This window comes from Pituophis catenifer, unplaced genomic scaffold, assembly GCF_029215685.1.
Source record: "Pituophis catenifer annectens isolate HBS135680 unplaced genomic scaffold, rPitCat1.0.hap2 SCAF_1, whole genome shotgun sequence".
Lineage (NCBI taxonomy): Eukaryota > Metazoa > Chordata > Lepidosauria > Squamata > Colubridae > Pituophis > Pituophis catenifer.
The window spans coordinates 144,712,044-144,739,946 of record NW_027256881.1 but is presented as its reverse complement, the minus strand read 5'-3'; the positions used below and the strand labels follow the sequence as shown (position 1 = coordinate 144,739,946).

The 27,903-nt window shown below is 35.8% G+C and overlaps 1 protein-coding gene across 1 annotated transcript; it reads left to right on the top strand.

Annotated features, from left to right (window-relative positions):
* NEK5 (NIMA related kinase 5) lies at positions 1-27,841 on the top strand. Its single transcript, XM_070955906.1, has 22 exons — positions 1-117; positions 723-819; positions 2,071-2,168; positions 3,093-3,176; positions 3,260-3,330; positions 3,825-3,911; positions 4,668-4,722; positions 7,316-7,516; positions 9,029-9,092; positions 10,428-10,549; positions 11,562-11,752; positions 11,851-11,917; positions 12,373-12,480; positions 14,906-14,983; positions 16,457-16,561; positions 17,375-17,452; positions 17,824-17,895; positions 20,831-20,921; positions 23,141-23,260; positions 24,499-24,636; positions 26,553-26,664; positions 27,546-27,841. Exons 1-22 carry the CDS (start codon positions 1-3, stop codon positions 27,763-27,765), a joined length of 2,376 nt encoding a protein of 791 aa, XP_070812007.1. The 3' UTR covers positions 27,766-27,841.
* Positions 27,842-27,903: the final 62 nt, after the last annotated feature.

The window sequence follows — 27,903 nt, the reverse complement described above, 5'->3', positions numbered from 1 at the left end:
ATGGATAATTATGTAATAATTAAAATGATTGGAGAAGGAGCATTTGGCAAAATATTCTTAGCCAGAAAAAAAGAGGATAATCAACAGTGTGTTATCAAGGAGATCAATTTAACTAAGGTAATATCTTTTATAATAGTTTTATCTAGCATGTTAATATTTGGTCCAAGGTGAAGATGGCTATCGGATAGAAAGATCTGTCTAATGGCAGCAACAGTATCATTAGCAATATTTTAGACAGCTTAGAATTTGTTTGAATATTTGACATAGAATTACGGTTAAGTTCTGAAGAAGTATTTTTAATGTCTTTGCAGGACTGAAAGTAAGTTTGTTTTATCTGTGAGTGCTTGTGATAATGAATTCAGTGTGTTATTTAGTCCAAATACTATTGCTGTTTCTGAGGTTCCATAACAATTTAAAGTTCTTAAAATATTATATGTAGCCCTTTAAGGAAGTAGTCCATTTCTTAAAGGATGTTGAAAGAAAGTGATGAAATGTGTTATAGTAACTTTTTAGTAACTTTTAATTGTGAAATGATGTTAATATAAAAAAATCAGTTCACATTAATTCCCAAGCAACAAGAACCTTTACTGGAAATATAAGATTTGTTCAGAGGGAAAATTACACTAAGCAGCGTTCAGAATTCTTTAAATATCTTTGTGGTATTCCTGTAAAGTCACATAAATAATAACAACTTGTGTTGCATTCTTTTTAAATAAATAAAGATGCCAAGGAAGGAAAAAGAATCATCTCAAAAAGAAGCAACTCTTTTAGCCAAGATGAAGCATCCCAATATTGTAGCTTTCTACGCTTCTCTTCAAGGTATCATTTTGATCTATAGTTACAGGTAGTCCTCGACTTACAACAGTTCATTTAGTGACCATTCTAAGTTACAAGGGCACTAAAATGTCTTATGAAGTTTTTCCCATGATCATGTGATCAAAATTCAAACTCTTAGCAACTCTCATTTATGACAGTTGCAGTTTATGATGGGGGTCACCTTTTGTGACCGTCTGACAAGCAAAGTCAATGGGGAAGCCAGATTCATTTAACAACCATGTTCCTAACTTAATAACTGCCATGATTCTCTTAACAAATGTGGCAAGAAAAGTTGTAAAATGGGGCAAAATTCACAAATATCTCACTTAGCAACAGAAATTTTGGGCTCAGTTGTGGTCATAAGTCAAGGACCTGTATTTTGGCTAATTCTTAGAATAGAGCAGCAATAAATAGATCCTTCTAAAATTTCATCTTTTGAAAGTCACACAAGTACTTTCTGCCCAAAACTTTAAAAAACAGGTTTTGGAGATTGTTTCTTTGAGTTTATATATATATATGTATGAATTTCCTTTTTTTTTTCCTGTGGAGACTGATGTGATATTCATGATCATTGTTAAGATTGCTTGGTTGGATTTCAACTCACCTTGGTGAACTATTTAACTATTATTTTTATAACCTATAAGCCAATAAAGAGTCATATGAGTTCAGTGGGGTAGAGTAATACATTATTTTGCTTCTAGTTACCTAATGCCATGTATGTTTACATGAACAGTGTTGAGCAGATGAGTATGATATCTACCTGCAAAAGGAAACATTAAAGTGCTCCTTATTACATTAAATACAGAATATTAGCAGATGTCACTTTTAACTTTGGGGAAGAGGCATTTAGCCAATTTAGCTGGAGGTCAAGAAGCAGTTCTGTTGACTAAGTAACAGTCCAAAGTCCTCTCCGGATCTCTCACTTAATAGTTAGGATCTGAGTTTCTTTTAGATCAATATATTTGAAACCTTGGGGAAATACTAAACAGCTATAGCTCTGAAAATATATGCGTGTGAGCATGTATATTATAGAATCAAAGTTGCATGCCTCAAATGCAAAATATGCTGTTAGTATTAGCAGCAGGCTTTTCCTTCATATCCTCCCTGTGAGCTTTTCAGTTGCATCATCATCCAGGATGGGACACAAAATACTAGACAAAGTGGACTTTTGATCTAATCCAGCAGGATTCTCCCTTTGTTTTATATTGTATTCTTTTTTTAAATGACTCAAAACCTAAGTTATTATGTTTTTAGAGAAAAATAACTTGTATATTATGATGGAATATTGTGATGGAGGTGACCTAATGAAGAGAATAAATATGCAATATGGAGTGCTGTTTGATGAGGATAAGGTAAGTTTGTAATTTGAGGAATATTTTCACTTTACTTATATTCCCTTCCCTTTATATTTACTTATATTCCCTTCACTGTTCATCACACCAAAGTATTCAAAGTGGAGATCCTGGCTTATATTGTGTTTTATTTATTTTTTGTTACCACGTAATAATTCTTTAATAAGATAGAATTCCACATAAGTATTTACCTGAAAGGAAAATAAACCAAAATTTAAGACAGATTCACAATTAATAGATGATTATACAAATACAGTAGATAAAAACCTTGGGCAATGCTGGGTATTTCTAAGGTCAGCTCCAAGGTTGCATACTTCAAACATGTGTTTCATTTGTAATAAAATAATGCTGATGAAAGGGTAAGGCAGCCTTGCCAACCAGATGCTCTCCAGTAGGATTACCAGCTCCATCTGAAACCAATTCTGATTAGCCAAGATCACTTTACAGGAAGAATATGTGATGGTATCAAGATTAGAAGTGTCTTCACATGTGCTATCTCTAATGTGATTTATAATATCATGTTTTGTACAAAAGAATTAATGGATTTAAGGCAAGACTCAAAGCCAGAACAAACTAATATAGCAGCATTTTAGTCTCTAGGAACAAACTTCAAAATGGCCAGCTTGGAAAAACAAAACAATACCACTGAGTGAGAGGTTGCTTAAAATCTTTTGATGTATGCAAGTTTAGCAATCTCAAAAGTTCTCAACAATAAAAACACACTCTCTCTCTCTACATACACATACACACACAGAGAATATGTTCTAACTTTGAGATCTGAACAACTCTGTGACCTATTTTGTCATACTTCTGAATGTATATATTTAAAATAATGAACTGTTTTTTCATCCCCGAGACTGTATTCTTGAAGAAATTTTAATAACTGTGTTGTATGAAATATTGATATTGTATCTTTATATTTAGATCTTGGGTTGGTTCGTGCAAATTGCCTTAGGCCTGAAGCATATACATGACAGGAAGATTCTGCACAGAGACATAAAAACACAGGTAATTTTGGGAGATAATTTTAGCCTCATCATTGAAACATAAAACACACATCCAGTTTTAATTATGGTATATTTTGTTCACAGAACATTTTTCTTAGCAGAAATGGAATAACAGCAAAACTGGGAGATTTTGGGATTGCAAGGATGCTGAACAAGTAAGCATATTTTTATGGACAATGTTATTCCCTTAGTATTAAGTCAAAAATAGATGAGTTTATTTTGCTTTAAAATTCCAGTGAACAGGGCATAGAATTGGTCAGACTTTAACTTTGCAAAATGTCTTAGCTTTATTGAAAAGAAGTGCAGTAAAACTTGGGATTTCATCTATGAGTTCCTTCTGCTCCCTTTGTACATGAGAAAAGAAAGTAGAAACAGTGCATTTTCCAAAAGTGGTTTTCCCATTCCTGTACATTTGAAATTGGGAAACTCTTCAATATGCTCTAAACCAGAATTTGAAATCATGGTTTGAATCTGTTTTTTTTTTTTTTAATTGATATTTGTAAATTAGATCTTGCTATCTCAGATAATCATGGACTAACATATAGGGCATTCTAAATAATGGACATTTTTGTAATTTCTCTAGATAGCTTCAGTAATTACATTATTTTCAAAGAAAAAAAATACTTTTTTTGTTTGCTATTTTCTTTAGCACAATGGAATTTGCTAGTACATGTGTAGGAACGCCATATTACCTATCACCTGAAATCTGTGAGAATAAGCCATATAATAATAAAACGTAAGTTTCAGAACATACCTCTATGTTCTTGAAGGTCTTCTTGAATTGAAAAATAGCAATAAATATAAGCAATAGCATTGCAAGCTGTCTTTGCCTTCAGACTTTTGAAAAGTTCTCTATAGAATCTACTCTTAAAATATCAGCTTTCTGGTGAAGCACACATTAATTTTATGCAGTTCTAAAATGTCCTATTTGGCTTTAATAGCTGCTTTAATAATATTGTGTTTGCAGCCATAACTGGCTTAATTATACCTTTTGAAGAAGTTACCACTTTTTCATAACCAAAAACAGATAGTCTGACTTATGCCCATTATTGAGGCCAAAATTTTGGTTGTAAGTCATGGTGGTCATTAAGCAGATTTCACCACCTTTTCTGTGGCAGTTGTTAAATGAATCCATTATACTCGATGGACCAGAAATTGGAAGTAAATACTGGATACTGGCAAAAACTGCTGAAAGTTGTGGTCACGTGACTGTGGATGCGGCAAAAGGCCATAAATGTGAGCCAATTGACAAACCCAAAATGCGATCACATGATCATGGGGTGATGCAATCGTCAGAACTACAAAATCAGAGTAACTGTTTGTTAAACAAGGATGATCTATAATAATGTGTTAAAATAATAAATAGTATAAACAATACTAAACAGAACACTAAGAATTAACCTTTGCATAACCATATAGTTGGGATATATGTTTTTTGCTGGATTACTAAATATTGTTTTAGTTCCTCTAATTTCTTACTTTCTTCTTATAGAGATATATGGTCTCTTGGCTGTGTGTTATATGAGTTGTGTACTTTAAAGCATCCTGTAAGTAAATGTTTATACTGCCATAACCAAATATTTATCAATATCATTTATCGACAGCTATTAGAATCATAAATTAAATATAGCTTTTAACATTTTGAACAGTGTAGAAAGATATCATTTCTACAGTACTAAAATCATCTTGAGTTTTCCTTTTCAGATGGAAAGGAATACTCCATTAAAAATGTTTCTTTAAATGTCTAAATTTCAGAAGAGACATGGACAAATTCACAATTGATAAAGCCAACAATTTCTATTAGACATACCGACTACATATGTTTTATTGAAAGAATATGCATCTTGATATAAAATGTTAGGAACAAAACTGTGTTGTGGTATTTTTATCTTGCTCTGGGTTTCTTTTAGCACTTTGTCAGCTCTGTAGGAATAAAATAGTGGAGTTAGATGGTCTTTGGGCTGATCAAGAATGGCTTGTATAGTCTTATGATTTCATTGGTAAAATGAAAAGTACAACATAAATTTGAGTATTCTTCATAATTTTTTTTAAAAATTACTCCAACTTGCATTTGGTACATATTCTGTTCCTAGTTTTCAGTTCTGACTATTTTAATGTTAGCTGTCATTTTACCACTGGTAATTTCAAACATTGTTTAAAAAGCTGGGCATATTCTTACTCATTTTTATGTTGACTTGTTTGGGTATTGTTGTTGTTAGTTGCGAAGTCGTGTCCGACCCATCGTGACCCCATGGACAACGTTCCTCCAGGCCTTCCTGTCCTCTACCATCCTCTGGAGTCCATTTAAGCTCACGCCTACTGCTTCAGTGACTCCATTCAGCCATCTCATTCTCTGCCGTCCCATTCTTCTTTTGCTCTCAATCTTTCCCAGCATTAGGCTCCTCCAGTGAGTCCTTCCTTCTCATTAGGTGGCCAGAATATTTGAGTTTCATCTTTGGGATCTGGCCTTCTAAAGAGCAGTCAGGGTTGATCTCCTCTAGGACTGACCGGTTTGATCACCTTGCAGTCCAAGGGACTTGCAGGAGTCTTCTCCAGCACCATTTGTTTGGATAGTGTTAGTCTTTCAATATAGCCAAATTCTTCTGAGTTAAGGATAGAGAATTAATTAAGAAAGCTTAAAGAAAAACTATAATGGAGAAGGAACATTATCTGGTCAGATTTTCTTGCTGGGGCTGATGTTGGCCTACAGTTCATCTCTAGAGCAAAAATTAATTTAAGTGATTCTCTGTGAAGTCATATGAATGACTCTGTCCTTAATTCCCAGTAAAATCAGGAAATTAAGAGGTTTTGAAAACTCAGATGTTGTTGAAATTCTGTTTTGATGGCACAAATGAAATCCTGGAATATTTAGACTGACAAGGTAATAATATTGTATCAGTGTTCAGCATGAACTTGAGGCAACTGAAACAATAAACAGAGGCTACCACATGAGCAGTATAAAAAACGAGAGACAAGAAACTCTGGAGACAGTTTGTGTGTTAGCCAAACACCTACCCCTTAACTTTTTCAATTTTTAAAAAAATAAGTATAATTAATTGGGAAGCTGACGTGATATATATAAAAAAAAGGCAGAATAAAAATATCGTTCTCATCATTGAAAAGAAAATAGCAAGATTTTGATAGGGCAAGATAGATTGGAGATAATAGGGAGCATCTTGGAAAGTTAAAAGATAGCATGGAAGATTCTTATTGGCTTGCCTTTGGATAAATTATTGTTTTATTATTGCTACCAAGGAGTATACTCCTACTGGCTACTTACTGCATGCTGACCTTTATCATTTATCAGCCGGAAGACTCAAATCCAGGAAACCCCCACTAGCACTTGCACAACATTTGCCCAACAACTGTCACATTGATTCTCTATGGAAAGCCAAAGAGGCTGCTGAAGGCCCAGACTTAGGTAGACATATAAATTACCCCACACAAAAGGTGCCAGGCTTTAAACTATTTTGTCAGCAATGGATAATCTTCAATAGGATTCATACCTCACATGGCGACTGCTGGGACTCCCTTTATAAATGGGGCATAGTATCCTCCCCACTTAGTGTGACTGCGATCACATCGTGACTGATTGTAAGCTGAGGGCATATACCGGTCCGGTATCTGATTTTGTTTTATATAAATGATGGTGCGCTTCAATGGTAGATGGCCTGGACATTGATATTTGAACATAGATCTTTTGGACATTTATATTTATTGTGTTTTACTAAACTAACTGTATTGCTAGTCCATATATGATATGACATAGGCTAAATAAATAAGAATGTGTAAATCCTTTTCAGTGACAACCATTTGTGAAATAATCACATGGGCTCAATATTTTAGATGTGTTTTAATAGTGGACTTTTTGGGTATAAAGTAGAGTAGAACATACTTTGACTGCTGTTACAATAGTTCTTTTTGATAAGCTGGATAGTAGTTCATAAATAAGTGAAACAGAAGGTATCGTAAGTGAGAAATGGTAGATCTGAAATGACCCGATAAATTGGACAGTGCTATTAAAAAAAAGACTAAGACTATTCTGACCTCATTTGTCCTTTATTTTATGTAAGTACTTTTGTGTATTTCTGTTTAAATCAAGTTTCGATTTAATATATTGACTTTATTTTCATGCGATAGTTTGAAGGCAACAATTTGCCCCAACTTATAATGAAGATCTGCAGAGGCCATTTCATTCCTGTGTCTGTGAAGTATTCTTCTGATCTGAGATTGTTAATATCCCAGTTGTTTAGAACATCTCCAAGAGATCGCCCTTCTATTAACTCTATTTTAAAAAAAGCCTTTTTGGAGAAGCAGATAAAGAATTATTTGCCACCTGAGGTGAGTATCTCTTGTGGCTTAGAAAAACAAAATTGCTTGGTCCACTCAAAACACCTTTATCTGTTGTTGGTGTTGTTCTTTATCTGTTCTTCTGTGGAAGAAGGATTTTTTGGGGGGGCTCTTTTCATTATAAAACGGGCTTCCTCCTGATATTTGGAGGGCTGCAAGCATGCTGACTTTCCAGAAGACTGTGAACAGTAATACTTGCTCCAATCACTGGGCCAGGATGCAAATCATTGGCGCCCACGGAGAGGGCTCGCAACTTGGGCGTCCTCCTGGATACACGGCTGTCTTTGGAAGAGCATATGACGGCCGTGGCCAGGGGGGATTTTCATCAGATTCGCCTGATTCGCCAGTTGCGTCCCTTTCTGGATCGGGACTCCTTACCCACAGTCACTCAGGCGCTCGTCACTTCCCGTCTGGACTACTGCAATGCCCTCCAGATGGGGCTCCCCTTGAGGAGCACCCGGAGGCTCCAACTGGTGCAGAATGCGGCCGCGCGGGGGATTATGGGAGCAAGAGGACGCTCCCGTGTGATGCCTCTCCTGTGCGAGCTGCATTGGCTTCCAGTGGTCTTCCGGGTGCGCTTCAAGGTGTTGGTTACCATCTTTAAAGCGCTCCATGGCATCGGACCTGGGTATTTGCGAGACCGCCTTCTGCCGTCAATAGCCTCCCACCGACCAGTACGCTCCCACAGAGAGGGACTCCTCAGGGTGCCGTCAGCCAGGCAATGTCGGCTGGTGACCCCCAGGGGGAGGGCCTTCTTGTGGCAGCTCTTGCCCTCTGGAACGATTTGCCCCTGGAGATACGAAGGATACCAGATCTCCGGGCCTTTCGCCATGCCCTAAAAACTTTTCTTTTCCATCAAGCAGGGGCATGAACCCCCCTCCCTTTTTTAGCTCTTTTTAAGCTCTTTTTAGCTTTTTAGCTTTTTAAGTGTAAATTGGGTTTTAATTGGATTGTTTTAAATTGTGGGCCAAAGCTGTATAATTCGTTTAATTGATTTTAAATTTTGTATTGGTATGTTTTTTATCCTTGGCTGTGCACCGCCCTGAGTCCAATAGGAGAAGGGCGGTATATAAATCGAATAAATAATAATCATCATCATCATCATCATCATCATAATCATAAAAATGGATGTAATTGTGATGTGAATCTGTTATGGGGCCTTGGTTATTGTTGAATGGTTATTTTAACTTCATTTTATATTTTACAATTATAGATTTATTTTCTATGTAATTCTTTTTGTTGATTGCCACCTGACCAGGGTTATATACTGTATGCAAGATGGGTGGTATTATAATTTCCCCAAATACATAGGTAAATTCCACTTACATTCAGTTACAAAATAAAAATAGTTGGTATTGCTAGGTTTCCCCAGGACAAAAATGCTAAGGAGATTTGTTTGTTTCTCCCTGCATTACGTTAGAATAAATTAACTTTTGGTACATTTATTTGAAACACACTTGAGGTAGCATAGAAATAAATGCATTCTGTTGTATTCCTTTCTAGATCATTGAGGCAGAATTTAGTCATACTGTTATTCACAGGAAAAAATCATCAGCTTCATCATCAGGCAAGTGATTGTTTATATTAAAAATAAGAACATTACACTTGACCATATGTATGAAACTTGTTTTATACTGAGATTAATTCTGAGATGGCCACTTTCAAGAAATGAAGATGTTGTAAAATAACAATAGCAATAACACTAGTACTTTGACTTATATACGGCTCCATAATGCTTTACAGTCCTTTCTAAGCAGTTTACAGAATCAGCATATTGCCCCTAATAATCTGGGTTTTAATTTCACCAGCCTTAAAAGGATGGAAGGCTGAGTCAACCTTGAGACAGTCAGGATCAAACTCCTGGCAGTGGGCACAGTTAACCTGCAATGCTGCATTTTAACCACAGTGCCACCACGGCATGCCTTTTTTCATTGAGGAAAATATGGCAGCAGAAATTGAGCAAATATGGATTATAATTTCAAAGCTATATTTTCAAAATATGTTCCATTGTGCAAGGTAAAATTAATTGGTTCTTCTGATTTATAGGAGAGATGAGGGACACTGAAGAAATTTGAGATTGCTTTAGTCAGGGATGACTCTTTCTTCAAGAAAATTGTACTAAAATAAATCCAGGTCTATGCTTAGTAAATAAATATTATTTAAAAACAAGCAAGTACCCATCTGCAGTTGTTACTGCAATAAGTTGGTTATAATTGTGAGGTTGGAGAGAAAGAAGTAAATAAATCCCGCTGAGCAGTTTTTTCTCTTTTCATTCCACAGAGAAGTTGATTTTAATGTTGGGGTGGTGTATCCAACAGTATCTGTTGTGGTGGTTGTATCCCTTTTGTTTCTGTTCAGGGATCCTTCCCAGAAAGCAGTTGATGACAATGGCTCTACAAAGTTGGGGTGGCAGGAAGAAAATCAGTTGAACCAACTTTTATGTTGGATGTTGGCAGCTTGGAACTTTTCATCTTATATATAGTTAAATCCCTGGTTGTTGTAGAAGTTTGACCTGAACATTAATTTGGTTCAGATAAATATTGTGCATTGGTGATGCATAACTAAACACTTCCTTAGAACTTAATACTGAACCATTGAACATAGCTGGAATTTGATAAATTGGTGAATAGCATAGAATAGAAATGCTATATATTTCAGGATTAACTTCCTTACATCATATATTATGGAAAAACATTTATTTAGAAGAGACCTGGGTATGTTGTGGTAACCAAGTGATTCCCAACTCAGTATATGCTGCTGATTTTCAAGGGAACGATGCTCTTTTTCAATTGCAAAGTATAGAGATAACCTACAAGTCTGTCAGCCCCTTTCTTAGTATTTATTAAATGTAGAAGTAATTAACCAATCATTGTTTAGCTTATTGTTATATAAACTTCTAAAGGTCAGAAACGAAGACTCCATGATTATCGTTCTCCAAAAATCAAGATGGAAATGCTTCCTAGAAAATTATTGTATAAAAATGAATGCTATTTTCCTTCAAGGATTCAGGATCCAATGATTAAGGTAAAAGTTACCTTTTGTTAGGGTTAGGGTTATTATTATTACTTTGTTGTTTTGCATGTACACTGAGTACGTAGGCACCGGAGACAAATTCATTGTGTGTCTAATCACACTTAGCCAATAAAATATTCTATTCAAGTTCTATTCTATTCAGGCAGTGACAGTTTAAAATTACATCAGCACTGAATGAATGGTATTTGATTGGTCCTCAAAATTACAGCCACTGCTATGCTCCCGTAGTCACATAATCACAATTCAGATGCTTGTCAGCTGTCCATATTTTTGGCCGCAGGGTGTGCTTCAACTCCTTCCATCTTTCTTTCTTCCCACCATCTCTTTCCTTTTGGCCTCTCTGCCCTACTTCTCTACTGCCCCATACTGCTCTGCTGACCCCAAGTGCTCCCTGCTGCTCCCAAGTAACCTTAACTGTATTTTTTCTCCCACTGCTTGGGAAGGCCTTGTGAGGCCAACAATGCCTCATGAAGGGTGAGGCTTGGCATACCTCATCAAGCAGCAGGAGAAAGAAGATGGCAAAAATCAGCTGGGGCAGTACTGGACAACAGGGTTATGGGGTGCAGAGTAGCAAAATTAACAGAGATGGGGGGGAGATTGAAGTGGGGATAAATACAGCAAAATAGAAGTCCTTACCTAAGGAAGATATGGTCCTGGCCAAACAACTGCAATCGTTGTTATAAAGGATCAGTGCTCAAATATTTAGCTGAAGGATTAATGCTTAAAGCTTAGCAAAGGATAGGATACAGAAAAGCAATTTGCTTGTCTTGTTGTTACATTCTGCTTTTGCTGAGGAGGAAACAACATTTTTATTGAAGAGCTCAGTTTCTTTTTATCAGAACAATAGTCAGGTCACACTATTTTATGTAAAATTGATTTCCGTTCACTGGGCTCAGAATGAACCTGTTTTCATAAAATGAATGTCACAAGAGGTAACAATTCAGCTTTAATCAATATTCAATATTTTGGATTGTTTTTATAAATTTGATATTTTCTGGCCTAGGGTCCTGCGTTTAAAATATGTGGGAAGCCAGAGGTCATTAGAATGTGTGGACATTATGACCATTATTATGTAAAGCTGGCAAGCTTGCAGAAGAGAGCTTTGGTCCAAGATGATGATCCCTGTATTGGCCAGAGAATGGAAGAGTATTATAAGCAGAGAGGACAAGAACCACCTCCTCCTCCACCTCATAGGTTGTATTTTTTTTTCCTTGACTATAGAAACATCTATTGATTTTTGACATGATGCCCCTTTTCTGTTTAGAGTTTTCCATGACTTTTATGTTTTTCAGGCCTTCCGAGTATCTTCAGAGACGATTTAATGCTCAGCAAAACAAGTTAAAAGTAGAGAAGCAACTGGTGAGCAATTTCTATAATCAAAGAAAAACAGATGGGAGCAAATAAACTTTGAAAGTCCTATTCTTTTTTTTTTTTAGAACATGTTTTTTTTTTATTTTATTAGCGTATTTTATACAGACATCAGCTGCATCATCTGTATAGATCAAAATTACATTTATTCTTTCAATAAAGGAAAACACAATTATTCCATTTTCTTAACAGAAAACATTCCGTACAGTTCTCTTTGTCATATCAAGATCAGAGACAATCTTAATGTTTAATGTTTAAATTAATTAAATTAAATTAATGTTTAAAGAAAGTCCTATTCTTATTTACTGGTACTAACATGAAATGCTAGTTTAACTAATATTTGCATTTTGATTTTTCTGTTCAGTGTAATGAACTCATAAAAATGAAATAAGAGCCTTTTCTTGACACTGCTCTTAACAATAGTTAATTATTTTGCATTCCAATAGGGGCTACGGCCATCTTCTGCAGAGTTTTGTCAGCTGCAGAATCAAGAAATGAAGGAAGAACAACTCAAAGTCTGTAAAAATGCTCTGAAAGATGAAATGAAAGAACAGGTAAGAGAGCCTGGCCAGAGCATTTGGATATGGACTGAAGAATCTCTGATTGGAATAATGGACATCTCTACATACCGTATTTATTACTTTGTCATAAAAAATATACACATTGTCTTTGCAGGTAGTACTTATGACCACCACTGAGCCCAAAATTTTTGTCAAGCGAGATGTTTGTTAAGTGAAATTTGCCCTATTTTACAACCTTTGTTGCCACAGTTGTTAAGTGAATCGCTACAGTTGTTAAGTTAGTGACACTGTTGTTAAGTGAATCTAGCATCCTTATTGACTTTGCTTCTCAGAAGGTTGCAAGAGGGGATCACATGACCCAGGGACACTGCAATTGTCATAAATATGAGTCAATTGCCAAGTGTCTGAATTTTGATCTCATGACCATGGGGAGATGCTGCAACAGATGTAAGTGTGAAAAATGGTCATAACTCATTTTTTTCAATGCTGTGTAATTGTCGTAAGTTGAAGGCTACCTGTATTTTATGAAGAGAATAGAAACTAGGTGGTCATCTGTCATAGATATTGTAGTGAATACTGTATAAGCTAGAGATTAGACTAAATTACCTCTGAGGTAATTTTAATTCTATGATTCTACTATCTCTTCCTAATTTTTCTTTCAGTGTGTCTGTTTAAGGATGGAGTATTCAAAATTATTTTTATATTATTTAGTTTTAACCAACCATATGGTTCAAACAGCTCCTTCAATGGGTTTATAATACACTTATTTTGTTATTTTTCTATTTGACAATGACCAGGACAAATTATTTTAGCTTGATTGGCAACTGTTTGTGAACTTTCAATACGAGAAGCTTTTGAAAATCCCTTCTTTGTCTAAATAGCATGCCACAGTCTTAGAACTCAGGGAGAAGCTGTATGCATCAAGATAATGCTGCGTTTAACTAATGCATGGGGTTTTAATATAAAAATAATAGATGCATAGCATGGCCTGGGAAATGCCCAGATGCAGAGATGATGAGGAATTTACAGGGAGCGCATTTCACAGACTGATAAGTTTCTCATGTTTCTAATTGACATCTTATTTTGCACCTGTGATTAATGTGCTAATTATAGAAACCTTTGCAAACCTCCCCTCATTCTTAGACATGCCATGGCAAAGCATTGCAGGTATATCTGATGTCTGTTCCAGAGGGTATTGCATGTTTTCCCTTATAAGATTTTTACATTTACCCTCTTCAAACTGGCTTTTAGCACTTATTTGGAGGAGATTCCACAAGAACGTAAGAATTTTTGCTGTTTCCAAGAGCACTCTCTGCAGAGCGATTTGGGGAAGCCACAACAGAAGATCAGGATAACTTTTTACATTTTAATGTGCAGTTACATTCGCCATAAGAAAAATTATAAAGTCTATAGTAAAGCAAATTTTTTGTTAGGCAACAAAACAGCATATACGCTTTTAAATTAAATTAAAGAGCCTGAGTGGTGCAGCAGACTAATGCTACTGTTAAAAGTAGTATTTAGCTTCCAGCTGCCTGCAATTACTGCGAGTTCAATTCTCACCAGGCTCAAGGTTGACTCAGCCTTCCATCCTTTCTAAGGTAGGTAAAATGAGGACCCGGTTTGTGGGGGCAATAAGCTGACTTTGTATAAAATATACAAAAGTATGAAGGCTATTGCTTAACGCCTTGTAAGCCGCCCTGAGTCTCCAGAGAAGGGCAGCATATAAATCAAAAATAAATAAACAAATAAATAAATAAAAATCCTCAAGATCTAGCCCACAGGCAAGAGGGTAACAGTGTTTGATGCCCATATCGTGTCTGTATTTTTTATAGTCTTAGATGGAAGGTTGAATCAGACTAAACATGCATTACAAAGGTACATCTCGAATTAAATCCAAAATTCTCTTTACAAGGGCTGTTGGAATAAAGAAACAACCTGTTTGGTTTAGTTCTTGGGGGAAAGAGGATATTTTTATTTTTAACTTTGTTTATTTGGATTGTTGTGAGCCAGCTAATATTTAATGAGATGGGCAGCTGTATAACTCCTGTAATCAATTAAAAATGGTTTCCTCATTTTTAAAACATTAAAATACAATTTATATTCAACTTCTCTTAATCCATAACAAAATACAGTTCCATTGTTGAGTGAAAAAATTGTACAGAAACTATACAGTTATTTATAATTTGAAATGTTACAGGGATTTTAAAAATGTCAGTACAAGCCAGATTACAGTGTGCTCACAGTAGAAAATTTAAAAAGCAAGTATGCCTCCATAATACTGATACTCATTTCCTACATGTTTCCATAAAGTTGTAATCCAATTCTTACACTTCTGGGAAGCTAATTCTTTGGGGACTTAGTTTGGAATTAACTTGTATAAGATTGTGTTTTTAATGCATATTTTCTTTCATATTAAGAATTGTTTCTAAAGGTACATTTTGTTCAAATCTTTATGCAGGAGTATCTGAAACAGCTGCATGAAATTCGCCAACAGTACCAGAGTGAAATAAATGAAATTCGTGTTAAAGCACTTAAGGTAAATTTCTTTGCACTAAATGGGCTGTGGAAAGCATTGGAATCAGATGATTTACAAAGCATATTAACCCAAAGAGCAGATCTTCCTTCAAAGCATTAAAAAAGTTGCAAGGCTAGCATAGATGCTTCAAAAGCTGTTCCTGCTGTTTTGAATATGCGTGTGCGTGCATAGACAACACCTCCTCTGATGAGACTGCACAAAGCAAAAGTGGCTGTGCATGCACACTGATGTTGAGACAGCCAGGAACAGCTCTTGGAGCAACTGTTCAAGCCTTGCAAAAGATGTGGCTGTTTCAAAGCTCCAAAGAAGATTTATTCAGGCTAACATATAATGTGAAACACCTCTTTCAAATGCAGGGCTAATGGGTACCAGATGGATGGCTGAGGAAGGGTCAGGGGTATCAGATGACAAAATATGTATATGATGTCATTCATATAAATGCTGTAACTTAATTACTCGTGCCAGGATATTTGGATATTATAGCATTTATATGCTTTATCATTGTGTTTATGTGATTCAGGTGTCATTATGGTTAGTAACAGTTGCTACTGGCATATGGTTGTTATACATGTTTTTCTATGATCATAAGAATCTAACGTAATAAATTTAAAACTTGTCATCTTAAGTTGAAAAAGACAGAGAGATTCTTGAAAGAAACACAAAATAATTTTTCATCTTACATTCATACGGAGGGAGGGATCTCAACTTTTTTACAGTATCATATTAATGGAAGCTTTGTTTCTGGGTTGTATGGGTAAACTTCTAAGAATTCTCTTTTTCATAACCTCCCCTACACAAAACCTCCTTTTTAAAAAGTTATTTCTCAAAGGATTTTAAGACACTCTCCTAGTGTAGTAAAAACGTGCCATTATAAAAGTTCCTAATAGTTAAACAACCAATTTCCAAAAGTGATTAGAAAGGAAATATACAAATCTTGTGTCCTTTTGTAGGTGTCAAACCACGGCTTGAGCTATGATGATATTACCTCATCTCCCAGAGCTTTAAACCCATTGGAGACCACTGTTTTGTGGTCTCCTCATGAGAAGCAAGTGTCTGGAGCACTTATCGGTGATCCAAGTCCACTCCTTCTCCAAAGAGAAATTGTTGAAGAGTCAGTCCATTCACTGGTTCTTCATCCACTGTGGTTGTCCTCTCTGCCCTCACCGGAACCATCTTCTGTTTACCATTTCTTCCTTAGAAGTTCCAGAGTTACAGTAAAGTTACTGTGCATAATCCTAAATGTAGATTGCTTTAATGCAAATACTCCACAAGTTTAGAAATAATATTTGGATATTATTATTTGGGTGGAAATCCATATTCTAATGCTGTTTTCTGCAATCATTTATTTCTTTTGTTATGACACTGTAAAACTTCATTGGCAGTATTTTCATGTAGAAGAAAGTTTTAATGATTATACTTAACATCCATCTGCTGAACCTAAAACATGTTATGTTTATGACTGTTATCTTAAAGGAAAATAAAAACCTAAAGGAAAAAACCTATATTGTGAAGCAGGGGAAGAGTGAGGACCAGTCTGTTCCTGATACTAATTATGAAGAAAGAAATGAACCAGTCCAGGTATCAGCACTTTTGGTTTTGGTACAACCTTTTCTTTTGATTTATTGTAGTCAGCGTCTTCATTAATGGGAAGAACGCTATTTTTGTTTGAATAAAATAAAAGTACAAATAAATGATTTTATTGTAATTTCCACCAGGTATATATTTAAGTTTTTTAATAGAAAAGTATAAATTTAAGTTTTTAGTTATACTGTAGCTTTTTCTGTCTGTATGTATGTTCTGTCCGTCCATCCATCCGTCCATCCATCCCTCCATCCAAGCTATTATAAAAATATTGCATGTTGAATCTTGGATTCTTTTTTCCTACTTTCGGGGTTTGGAGGTTAAAAAGTAAAATTAATCTCATATTTCTTGTAGAAATGTAAGATCCATGCTGCTTGTTTAAACCTTTCAAAATATTGGGGGGAAGAGTTCAGGTTTTTAGGGTTGTTGTGGTTGATTAAGCCACTGCAAAGCTGAAGGCACATGTTTTATCCCTTAAACATCTGATCACCTGAAACAAGTTTCAAAAATATCAACCCTTGAGGGTGGGACGCTTCTGGTGCCATTCATTTAATATTAGGTTATCACATCTATCACACTGCCCATTCTTGTAGTAGTAAATCCTGATTTATATCACCCTCTACTATCTGTCACCCTCTACTAAAGTATTTTTAAATGATTCTGTAGAACAGTTTAGCATTCATAAAAGATCCCTTCTGCCCAGCCATGAGTCTTGTTATTGGATTTGGTTGCCTATTAATACTTGCATACTATATCTTTTTAGTACAAATAGATGTACAGTTCGCTTTTTGTCTTCTCTTCTCTCCCCAGGACATGGAACAAAATTTGAAACAAATTGGACTGCAAAGATTGCAGGAGAACAACCCAGAAGTACAACAGAAAGCAAAGGTTCAATTTATACATATCTTATCTATATAAAATAATAATACAACCTTTGTATTATATCATCTCAACTGGAATATTAGTATCGGTATCTCTAAACTTAAAAGAGCGAAGAACAAGGAATCTTTTTCTTTCATTTTGCTATAATGGACATCTCAGCAAAGTAAAGGAGAGAAATCCCTTGTTCGTTGTCCTTTTTACTTAATTTTCTTCTTCCCTCTTCCTAGAGGGAGAAAAATGATTGTCCATTTTTTATGTTGCTATGTTCAATAGCACAAGAAAAATGATCATTTCTCTCTCTCTCTCTGCACTAACTTACATTTTAGCTATGAATTTTCTATGGCAGCAGTTATATATCTTTGCATTTTATTTTTCAGGGAGGTGTAAAGTTTCAGGTTGATCTAACAGATGATGCAGCAGATGAGGAAAACTTCCAGGAAGAAAATGAGGTATCTTTTTGGATCATAGTTACACAGGTAGTCCTCGACTTACGACCACAATTGAGTCCAAAATTTCTGTTGGTAAATGAGATATTTAAGTTGAGTTTTGCCTCATTTTACGAGCTTTCTTGCCACAGTTGCTGAGTAAATCACTGCAGTTGATAAGTTTGTAAACCAGTTGTTAAGTGAATCTGGATTTCCCATTGACTTTGTCAGAAGGTCGCAAAAGGTGATCACCTTGGGACACAGCAACGGTCATAAATATGAACCAGTTGTCAAGCATCTGAATTTTGATCACATGATCAAATTTTGATCACATGATCTCCATTATCATGGAGATGCTGCCAAGGTTGTAACTGGGAAAAACAGTCATTTTTCAGTAGTTTTGTAACTTTGAATGGTTACTAAATGAACTGTTGTAAGTCAAGGCCTACCTGTATTTGCAATTAATGATAAAATTGTTAATGACCATCAATCTGTGTATGGAGATTCCCTGCCTATATAAAGATTATGTGTTAAAACAAGGTGAGTGTTCCACAGTGTTCCCTTTTTTAAAAAATTGAGGTTATATAGTATGGAACTTCCTACCTCATTGTTTGAAAAAGTCTTTAGATATCACAACTATGGAATGTACCCTGAGCTGAAAAATAATACAAGCGCTGCCATCAAAATAGGCTCCCATTATCTTTATGCTGAATTGCTTTGTTCTTGTGTATAGGTGTGAAATTGACACCATTTCTACAGACAAGCTGGCACATTAAAAGCATAAAGATAATTGGAGTTATACAGGACTTCAGATTTGAAAGTGCTTCAGGGTGCAAAAGTAGTATCTGTTTACAATTTCTTAAAGTGATCTTGTCTTTTTCCACAGCTACGCAATCCCTATGCAATCCCAAGAATTAATTTACGCAGCTACAGTCATGTGTTAGGTTAAGTGTTGGTACATTCTGAAGTACCATTTTGCCTCTGAACCTGAAGCACTGTGCCACCCATTGTTTATTGAGTGAATTTACTTAAATAAATACAGTGGGAGTTTTTTTATCTTGAAAGATGGAATTGCTTAAATTCATTTTTCTTATTGATAATGACATCATCTCAGCTATATCAGCTGTCAGTATTTTTTTCTCTCAGTCCAGATCTTCCAACCTTCCTACCAATTTTTATATTCCAATAGGAGAAGATATTACCATCAATATTCCTCTGCAAAATCTCTTATTGCTGCATCTGATTTTTAGGAAAAGTCATGTTTCAAGGGATAATTATTGAAATTTCCCTCTGGCCAGACTTTTGCTTGACTCCTGGTTCTGCTCTTTATGTATAGCTTTGTATAACCTTTCAACATGGCTTTCTGTTTATCGCCTGCCACTAATATCTGTCTTTAGATCTTCTTAGCAAGATTTTCTAACTAAAAGGCTTGTTCTTTCCTTAAATTTATTTCACTGATTTTTGTAACCAACTGAACTCCTGGTATTTAATTTTCATTTGAAACATCTTTGCCATAGCAATTTTAGGCAAAGCAAGCAAAACAGATTTATGTTTCCATACAAAATGTAAAAAAATAACTATGTAGTTATTAGGGCTCTGCCCTGACTAGAGCAAACATTGTGTGTGATCCATCCTTCCTTCCTCCCTCCCTCCCTCCCATTCTTCTTTCTTTCTTTCTTTCTTTCTTTCTTTCTTTCTTTCTTTCTTTCTTTCTTTCTTCCTTCCTTCCTTCCTTCCTTCCTTCCTTCCTTCCCTTTCTCTCTTCCTTCCTTCCTTCCTTTCTCCCTCTGTCTCCATCTCTGTCTCTCTCTTCTTTCTTTCTTTCTTTTTCCTTTTTCCTTTTTTCTTTTTCCTTCCTCTCTCTCTCTCTCTCTTTCTCTCTCTCTCTCTCTCTCTCTCTCTCTCTCTCTCTCTCTCTCTCTCTGCCTATCTTACCACATTGAAAGCAATAAAACCATAACAATAAGAATACAAAATTATAGTTAAAAGTATTCAAAATCATAATTAAAAGATGGGATGGGAAGGAAGCAAGATGCACAGATTGTTATGTGGAATCTATTAGTCCATCTATATCCATCTAGTCATCTTTCAGTATGAACCATCTTTTCCTTTTGGAGTCTAGATTGATGCACAACCCTATTAGTTGTTTTATAACCTCCTGGAGGACACTCACAGAATCTAAAAAAACTCCACAAACATACAATAAAATAAAGTATTACTACATAGACTTTTTTAGTTACACCATATGTTTCTGTTAATTAGGATAAATACAGTATCTGTCACACAGAAAATGTGCAGATTGTCACATAATAAACTTTTGAATCAGGTTATGATTTCTATCTAAAAGAGATTCTCAAAATGATCGACAGAAAATATGTCATCCTCTCTGTGAAATTTTTTCTCATAAAAAATTGAAGAGAGATTACTGTATTTTTTGGACTATAAGACGCATCAGAGTATAAGACACAGCTTAATTTTTGGAGAGGAAAATAAGAAAAAAGCTGATTGGGGGTGGATCGCCCCCCCCCCCGGAATACCCCCAATCAACTGTTCTCAGAGGTGAACTTTAGTAACAGGTTCATTGGTTGCGAGCTCTGTGCCTTGCTTTTTTTTCAGCCTCTGAAACTTCTGTTTCAGAGGCTTTTTTCCAGCCTCTCAAAAGGAGGCTTCAGAGGCTTTTTCCAGCCTCTGAAACCTAGGTTTCAGAGGCTGGGCAGGGCTAAATTCAGACTATAAGATGCACCCAGATTTTCACCCTATTTTTGGGGGTAAAAAGATGTGTCTTATACTCCGAAAAATACGGAATGTGCTATTTCAGTGAATGTCTTACTGAAAAGCATATAATAGATGATATTTAGTAATTTGATTTGTCTGGTTCTGATGTTATTTCAGTGCTTCTGCTTCAAAAAAATGTAAGTTAATTTTTTCAAAACAGATTTTTGTGTGTGTTTGATTTCAGCAGCATGATAAACTTAATGAAACACTGACTTTTAAACATGGAGAAAACCTTAAGAAAAAACTGGAGGAGGAATTATGGTATTGGAAGATGGGTATGCTTCTTGAAATTATTAACATTGTTATCAGTCAGATAAAATCACTGGGATCTACTCACAGTTAGACTCCAGCAATGTTGGTTTTCAGTAGATGACTGTGGCCTAGTCTTGTTTGATTATTTGGGCTTAGTGTGTGTGTGTGTGTGTGTGTGTGTGTGTGTGTGTGTGTGTGTGTGTGTGTGTAGGTAGGTAGGTAGGTAGGTAGGTACCTGTATTTATTTTAGAACATTTATAGCGCTTCCTACTCGCTCATAGCAACTCTAAGAGGCTTACAAACAGTAAAAAATAGAAAATAGAAAAAAAAATTAAAAAGATAAAAAATAATAACCCCCCACTCTATTTCCTGAGGAAGAGGACAGGATCCTTGGGGTGTTGCATCTTTCCATCTGTATGTTAGAATCGTGTCTCTCCTAGTAGTTCCTAGCTACGTTGAAATTATATGTAGCTACCCAAGAAGTTATATGTAGCTGGTTTCAAGCAGTGGCCAATACCTCTTTGCAGGAGGATGTGATTCCTCTGGCCTTGAAGGAGGCTGTGGTCTATTTGTTCCTTAAAAAGCCATTGCTGGACCCAGCTGTATTGGACAGTTTTGGGGGGAAGGTTGCTGGGAATGTGATTGGCCTGGTGGTGACCTTAAAAGCCCTGCATGCCACGGGACCAGGGGCATTGTGGGATTGCCAATACCTGATGCTTTCGGCCCCCAATCTCATGTTCTGGGTTCCCTTAGTGGAAAAAAAAAGTCACCTAACAGATCTTAGAAAATATGCTTTGTCTGTCATGATGCCTGTCTTTTGGAGCAACTCCCCCACAGAGCTATGGACAACCCTAACCTTACTTGGCTTTTTGAAGGCTATGAAGACCTGGCACTTTCCTCAGGCACTAGAGCTCAGATGATAATTTATTGATGCTTTGGTGTATGTAGGCTATTTTTATAGGGGTTGCAATTTAGATTTTGTTTGTGTTTTTAATAGTAATTTCTGTTAGGCTTGCTAGTCAGTTTTTTGCTGGTTTTTTTTTTTTTTTTTGGACAGATGGACAGACATAGAAAGTTGATTAATCTATCAATCAATAATCATGTTCTTATTATAAATAGTTGCATTTCTCCATATCAAATCTCTGTTTCTTAATAAATATACATTTTTGAGAACTGATTCACTTTCCTATTGTAGAATGTCTACATCTATATTGGTTATACAGGAACTGCAATCTGCATTTGATCATCTTGATAATGTTTTGAGAAAAGTGTTTGTTAGTCCCAGGACAATTTAATACTGATTATTTAGTCCATAATAATAATGGCTTTTAAACAAAATTTTATCATAAGACTTCTTTTTTTTAAAAAAAAAAATCTCCTAGATGAAATACAGCTAGTCCTTGACTTATGACCACAACTGAGTGCAAAATTTATGTTGCTAGGTGAGGCATTTATTAAGTGAGTTTTGCTCCATTTTATGACCTTTCTTGCCACAGTGGTTGTGAATCACTGCAGTTGTTAAGTTAGCAATACAATTCTTAAATAAATCTGACTTCGCCATGGACTTTGCTTGTCAGAAAGTCACAAAAGGTGATCACATGACCCCGGGATACTGCAGCCGTTATAAAATATGAGTCAGTTGCTAACAGTCTGAATTTTGATCACGTGACCATGGGGATGCTGCAACGGTCATAAATGTGAAAACCAGTCTTCAGTCACTTAGTGCCATTGTAACTTTGATTGATCACTGAGTCCTTCGGGAGTAGGGCGGTATAGAAATCTAATAAATAAATAAATAAAATAAAAAATGAACTGTTATAAATCAAGGATTATCTGTAGATAATGGCATGAATAAACCAGGAGTGAAATCGAGCAGGTTCTGACAGGTTCTGGAGAACCGGTAGCGGAAATTATGAGCACTTCAGAGAACCGACAAATACCACCTCTGGCTGGCCCCAGAGTGGGGTGGGAATGGAGATTTTGCAATATCCTTCCCCCAGGAGAGGTGAGGGAATGGGGATTTTGCAGCATCCTTCCCCTGGAGTGGGGTGGGACTGGGGATTTTGTAGTATCTTTCCACTGCCACACTCACCAAGCCATGCCCACCAAGCCACACCACGCCTACCAAGCCATGCCCACAGAACCGGTTCTAAAAAACTTTGGATTTCACCACTGGAATAAGCTATAGTTAGCATCATTATTTTATCCTTTCAGAAAAAATAATGAAGATTTTTCTCCTTAGAAGTTGACAATGAAGATGTGATAAATGACAGAAAACATTGGCAAATCTCAACTCCACAGACACTACTGAATCTCTTAGAAAATGGAGACATCACATCTGTATGGAATACTATGGATGAAGGTGACCTTTCTGAAATATTTTACTTTGTTTTAAATAAAATTTGTTCATTGTATCTTCAGAAATGCAGTGTGATAGACCATAGCTTTCCGTTCTGATCTAAACTATTATTTCAGTAGTTTTCAAGATATAAGAGCCGTGGCGGCGCAGTGGTTAGAATGCACATTGCAGACTAATTCTGCCAACTGCCAGCAGTTTGAGTCTCACCAGCTCAAGGTTGACTTGGCCTTCCATCCTTCCGAGGTTGGTAAAATGAGGACCCAGATTGTTGGGGGCAATAGGCTGACTCTGTAAACTGCTCAGAGAGTAAAGCACTGTGAGGTCTTAAGTGCTTTTGCTATAAAGTATTCATTCTGGTCATACATGCTGGTCACCAAGCATCCAAAATGCGATCATGTGACCATAAGGGGGGATTGCGACAGTTATAAGTTCAAGGATGTATCATATGTAATTTTGAATCTGTCATAACAAAACTAGGTGATCAATCGTTAAATCTAGGACATATAATCTTGGTTGGAGGATAATTCAGTAATTTCTAGGAGTGAAAAAAAGGAGGGATGAAGAAAAATGGAAATGTATCACAAAGAGGATCAAATCCAGTGGTGGTATTCACCTGGTTTGGGCGAACCGGTAGCAGCAGCGGCGGGAGGCTCTGCCCACCTGCCCGGATGTAATCACATCCCATTTTTGATGCTCTGCACATGTGCAGAACATCCTGCACATGTGCGGAAGTGGCGTGCATAAGCAAAACAAGTGTGCGCTCACATTTGCGAACCAGTAGCGAAAGTAAGTGAATACCACCCCTGATCAAATCTATATTAATTTTTTTGTTCAACATACAGGTAGTCCTTGACTTATGACCACAACTGAGCCCAAAATTTCCATTGCTAAGCAAGACAGTTGTTAAGTGAATTCTGCCCCATGTTACGACCCTACTTCTCACAGTTGCTAAATAAATCGCTGCAATTGTTAAGTTAGTAATATGGTTGTAAAGTGAATCTGGTTACCCCTTTGACTTTGCTTGTGCTCACGTGACACCGGAACACTGCAACCATCATAAATATATGCCAGTTGCTAAGCGTCCGAATTTTTATCATGTGACCACAGAGATGTTATAATGATTGTAAGTGTGAAAACAGTCGTAAGTAATTTTTTCAGCATCGTAACTTTGAACAGTCACTAAACAAATGGTTTACCTGTCAAGGATTACCATTATAAGGAATGAAACATTTTTTCCTCAGATGGCCAGGTAAATGAAATACATTCTGAGTTCCCTGATCCCAGGAAAAAATGGAGCCCAAAATTACCAAGTACTCTAATGAATATGTTAGCAGAAGCAGAATGCACCAGTGACACCTTATGCCAAGCTGAAGAACCTAGTAAGTTATTTTTTTGCATCTTTTATTATTTAAAGTTAAGGATATATCTGCATAAAAGGTTGAAACTTGAGTAGAACTAGAATAGCATCTAAGATTTGTATCTGCTGATATCCATGTACAGGTGGAAGAGTGGAATAGATACTTCTTCCATCATTTCCTCACTCCCCCAATTTCTGCTGCAGTGTCCTCGGCTAGGGGATTGTGTAGAACAGGGGTGTCAAACTCAATTTCACTGAGGACCACATCAGGGCTGTGATTGACTTCGGGGGGTCAGGCGGGCGTGGCTGACTGGTTGGGTGTGACCAACTGAGTGGGCGCGGCCAGCTTGACACCACTCCCCAAACTGCTGGCATGTTTCCTTTTTGCATTGGGTAGACCAAGCTGAAGCCATGCTGGCCCAATGTTTCCTCTTCGCTTTGGGTAGACCGGGCCAACATGATGCAGGATGGCCCCTTACATTTTCCAGGACAGCCCCTGTAGGCCTGACCTGACATCACGAGCCGGATCTGGCCCGCGGGCCTTGTGTTTGACACCCCTGGTGTAGAATATATTTGGAATGTTCCAAGAAGGAAAGGGGAGAATTGTGCACAGGGAAGTCAGTGTACTCAACCCTCATCCTAAGAGAGGTTATTCTACCAGGATAAGAGGAATAAACCTGAAGAATTAAATTAATTAAAAATATGACACAAATGTATCTAAATATTGTAAAAGTAATTTCTAAATGTCATGTGCATGCAAAGAATATAAAAGTCACCTTAAGAAAAATGAAATCAAAATAATTTGCCTGCTTGTAAGCAATAAATGATAATGTTGCAAAGTTTCACAGTAATATACCCCCCACACTTCATACATATATGTACACACAATTATATTAATTACAAAGATGATGTAACCTTAAACCAGCAATATTTACTTGGATTTTTACATGAGGCAGCCTGATTTTTTAAAATATATTTTTGCAGTTCTATTAACATGATCAATTCTTCGTAATGGGATTTTTTTTATATATGCAAGAGAGTGATCCTCCAACCATTAGGCCATATAATCAAATTACTTAAAACATTCCCTTTTTAGAGAAAATATATTTTATTGATAACATCCTTTTAATTTTTCATCTCATTATTTCTGGGAATTAAGTTCCATGGAAGCTATTGATGCTAGTAAATAGATAGTCATATTAAGAATAAATGGATGAATCATTAAAACTGGTTAGGAACTTTAGATTCTTATGTAACCAATGAACAACACAATCACTTTCACAAATTTTTGGAGATGACAGAAAACAGAAGCTAATGTGTATATTATGTTGACAAACAATTCTAATAGCTTACTAAATACAGCTTGGAGAGATGTTGAAACATTAACTCAAATATGAATATTTTGAGTCCATATATCAAATATTTTCCCAAGAGTTAAAAACAAGACCTTTTGCTTAGAAAAAACAAGTTTTAATTAAGACTGAGCACAGTCAGTCCTGACAGGTCAGCAATGGAAATATTACATTCAACATTAAAGATAAAACTGCCAACTTACACATAAATTGGATTCACTTGTCAATTTAAGCCTTAATGTTTGGCTTTGACTTAAGTCTATTGTGTGAGCCTTGCCACTGTAGCTTGTAAATCATGTAAGCCATGATTTATTGTTTAGTCGGTTGTGGGATATTCAACAAATCAGATTTAAGCACATAATACTTTAGTGCAATGCAAGAATCAGATCAAGTAAGAAATACATTTATGTAAAATTAGTATAGACTTATGAATATGAAAGCAGTCCTTCATCCTCCATCTATAGAACTTTTATTTTTAATACAATATATTTTGGTATTACTTCAAGCTATCTTGGTACATTTCATGAAACGGTATATGAAACTTTGTACATTAAATCACCATGAAATGAAAATACTATTCTTTCAGAAGAAACAATAAATCACCAGATTCCAGAATCTATTAAAGATGCTCCAGAAATTAATGTGGCTGCTAACCCAGATGAAAATAAACATGATCCAAGATCTGATGATGATGATACGTAAGTCATTACAACTGCTGGATGTGTAACTTGGCCTTTTGAAAAGCTGGTTCATACAAATTTTTCTTCAGCACTCTTTTTAAATTAATAATAGTCTATATTTTAATATATGTACAAGTATACAAAGCTGAGAATGACAACCACATCAAATACATGCATTGAAATAAAACAATAAATTAAAATTCTGCCAATCAGAAACAAGTTTGCTCTGCATATTCTAAAAAGTAATGGAAGAAATTCATCAGCCCACACACAACTGAACTCATGTTTTAACATAAGTTTAACTGATAACATATAAATTGATTGAATCAATATGAGTCATTATAAGATGAGCAAAATTGTTGTGATGAGTTAAATTTTGCACTTATCTGATCAATTCCCAATTGTAGCATTCAAAGTTAATTGTATGAACGGGCTTATAAAATATTACACTGCACATAGATAATTCATGTATGTAATAAATTCTACTGAGATAACAAGGAGCTTGCATGCCCCATGTTGAGTTTATTAGCTGACTGGAATTGTGTGGAGCTGTGAATTTGTGTAACCAAAGGCCCTGATGATGACACTGTATCACTCTAGTTTTCTATTTACAATGAATTCAAATATATACTATACCAATAATATGGAGATTGCTATAGAGATGTGATACTGTTTATTTAATGGAACTATAAAAACATGTCTTTCTATAAATATCATTTTGACAGTTCTGCCCAAATCATAATCCTGATTCAGATTCTGCATTCAACAAAGCCTGTTATATAGGTGTTATGTACATATCACCACTGCTACTTCTGATGCTCAGAAGTGTTACCCTATTTGTAAACATAGCATTTTGGTAATTTAGTAAAAACATAACTCTATTGTTTGTTCTTGTACAGAAACTTTGAAGAATCTGAAGATGAACTGAGAGATGAGCTAGTTGAATCTTTGGAAAATGTGGTTACATCTCTAGAGGAGGAGATTTCAAAAAGTCCAATTGAATCAGCAAACACAGAACAACAAAAACAATCTATAGCCAATAGCAAACTTAGCAAATCTAATGACAGCTTGGAAGATAATAATTACTTGACTGGAGAAAAACAAAGTGCAATCAGTTAACACATTCTTGGATAATAAATACTTAAGAATTAATAATAACCAAATGTATGTATGTTAAGACCTGAGTTTAGAAAGTGGGTGCTTTATCTTTTCGTTGTAAATTTTACACAGTTGCCTAATATACCAAAGTAAAAATCT

What these genes read in the sequence shown, in the direction of transcription:
- NEK5 (XM_070955906.1), top strand. Translation starts at nt 1, where the DNA reads ATGGATAATTATGTAATAATTAAAATGATTGGAGAAGGAGCATTTGGC. An exon ending in TGCTGTTTGATGAGGATAAG is followed by an intron (nt 2,169 to 3,092) that starts GTAAGTTTGTAA and finishes CTTTATATTTAG; the next exon opens with ATCTTGGGTTGGTTCGTGCA. An exon ending in AAGATGAAATGAAAGAACAG is followed by an intron (nt 12,481 to 14,905) that starts GTAAGAGAGCCT and finishes ATCTTTATGCAG; the next exon opens with GAGTATCTGAAACAGCTGCA.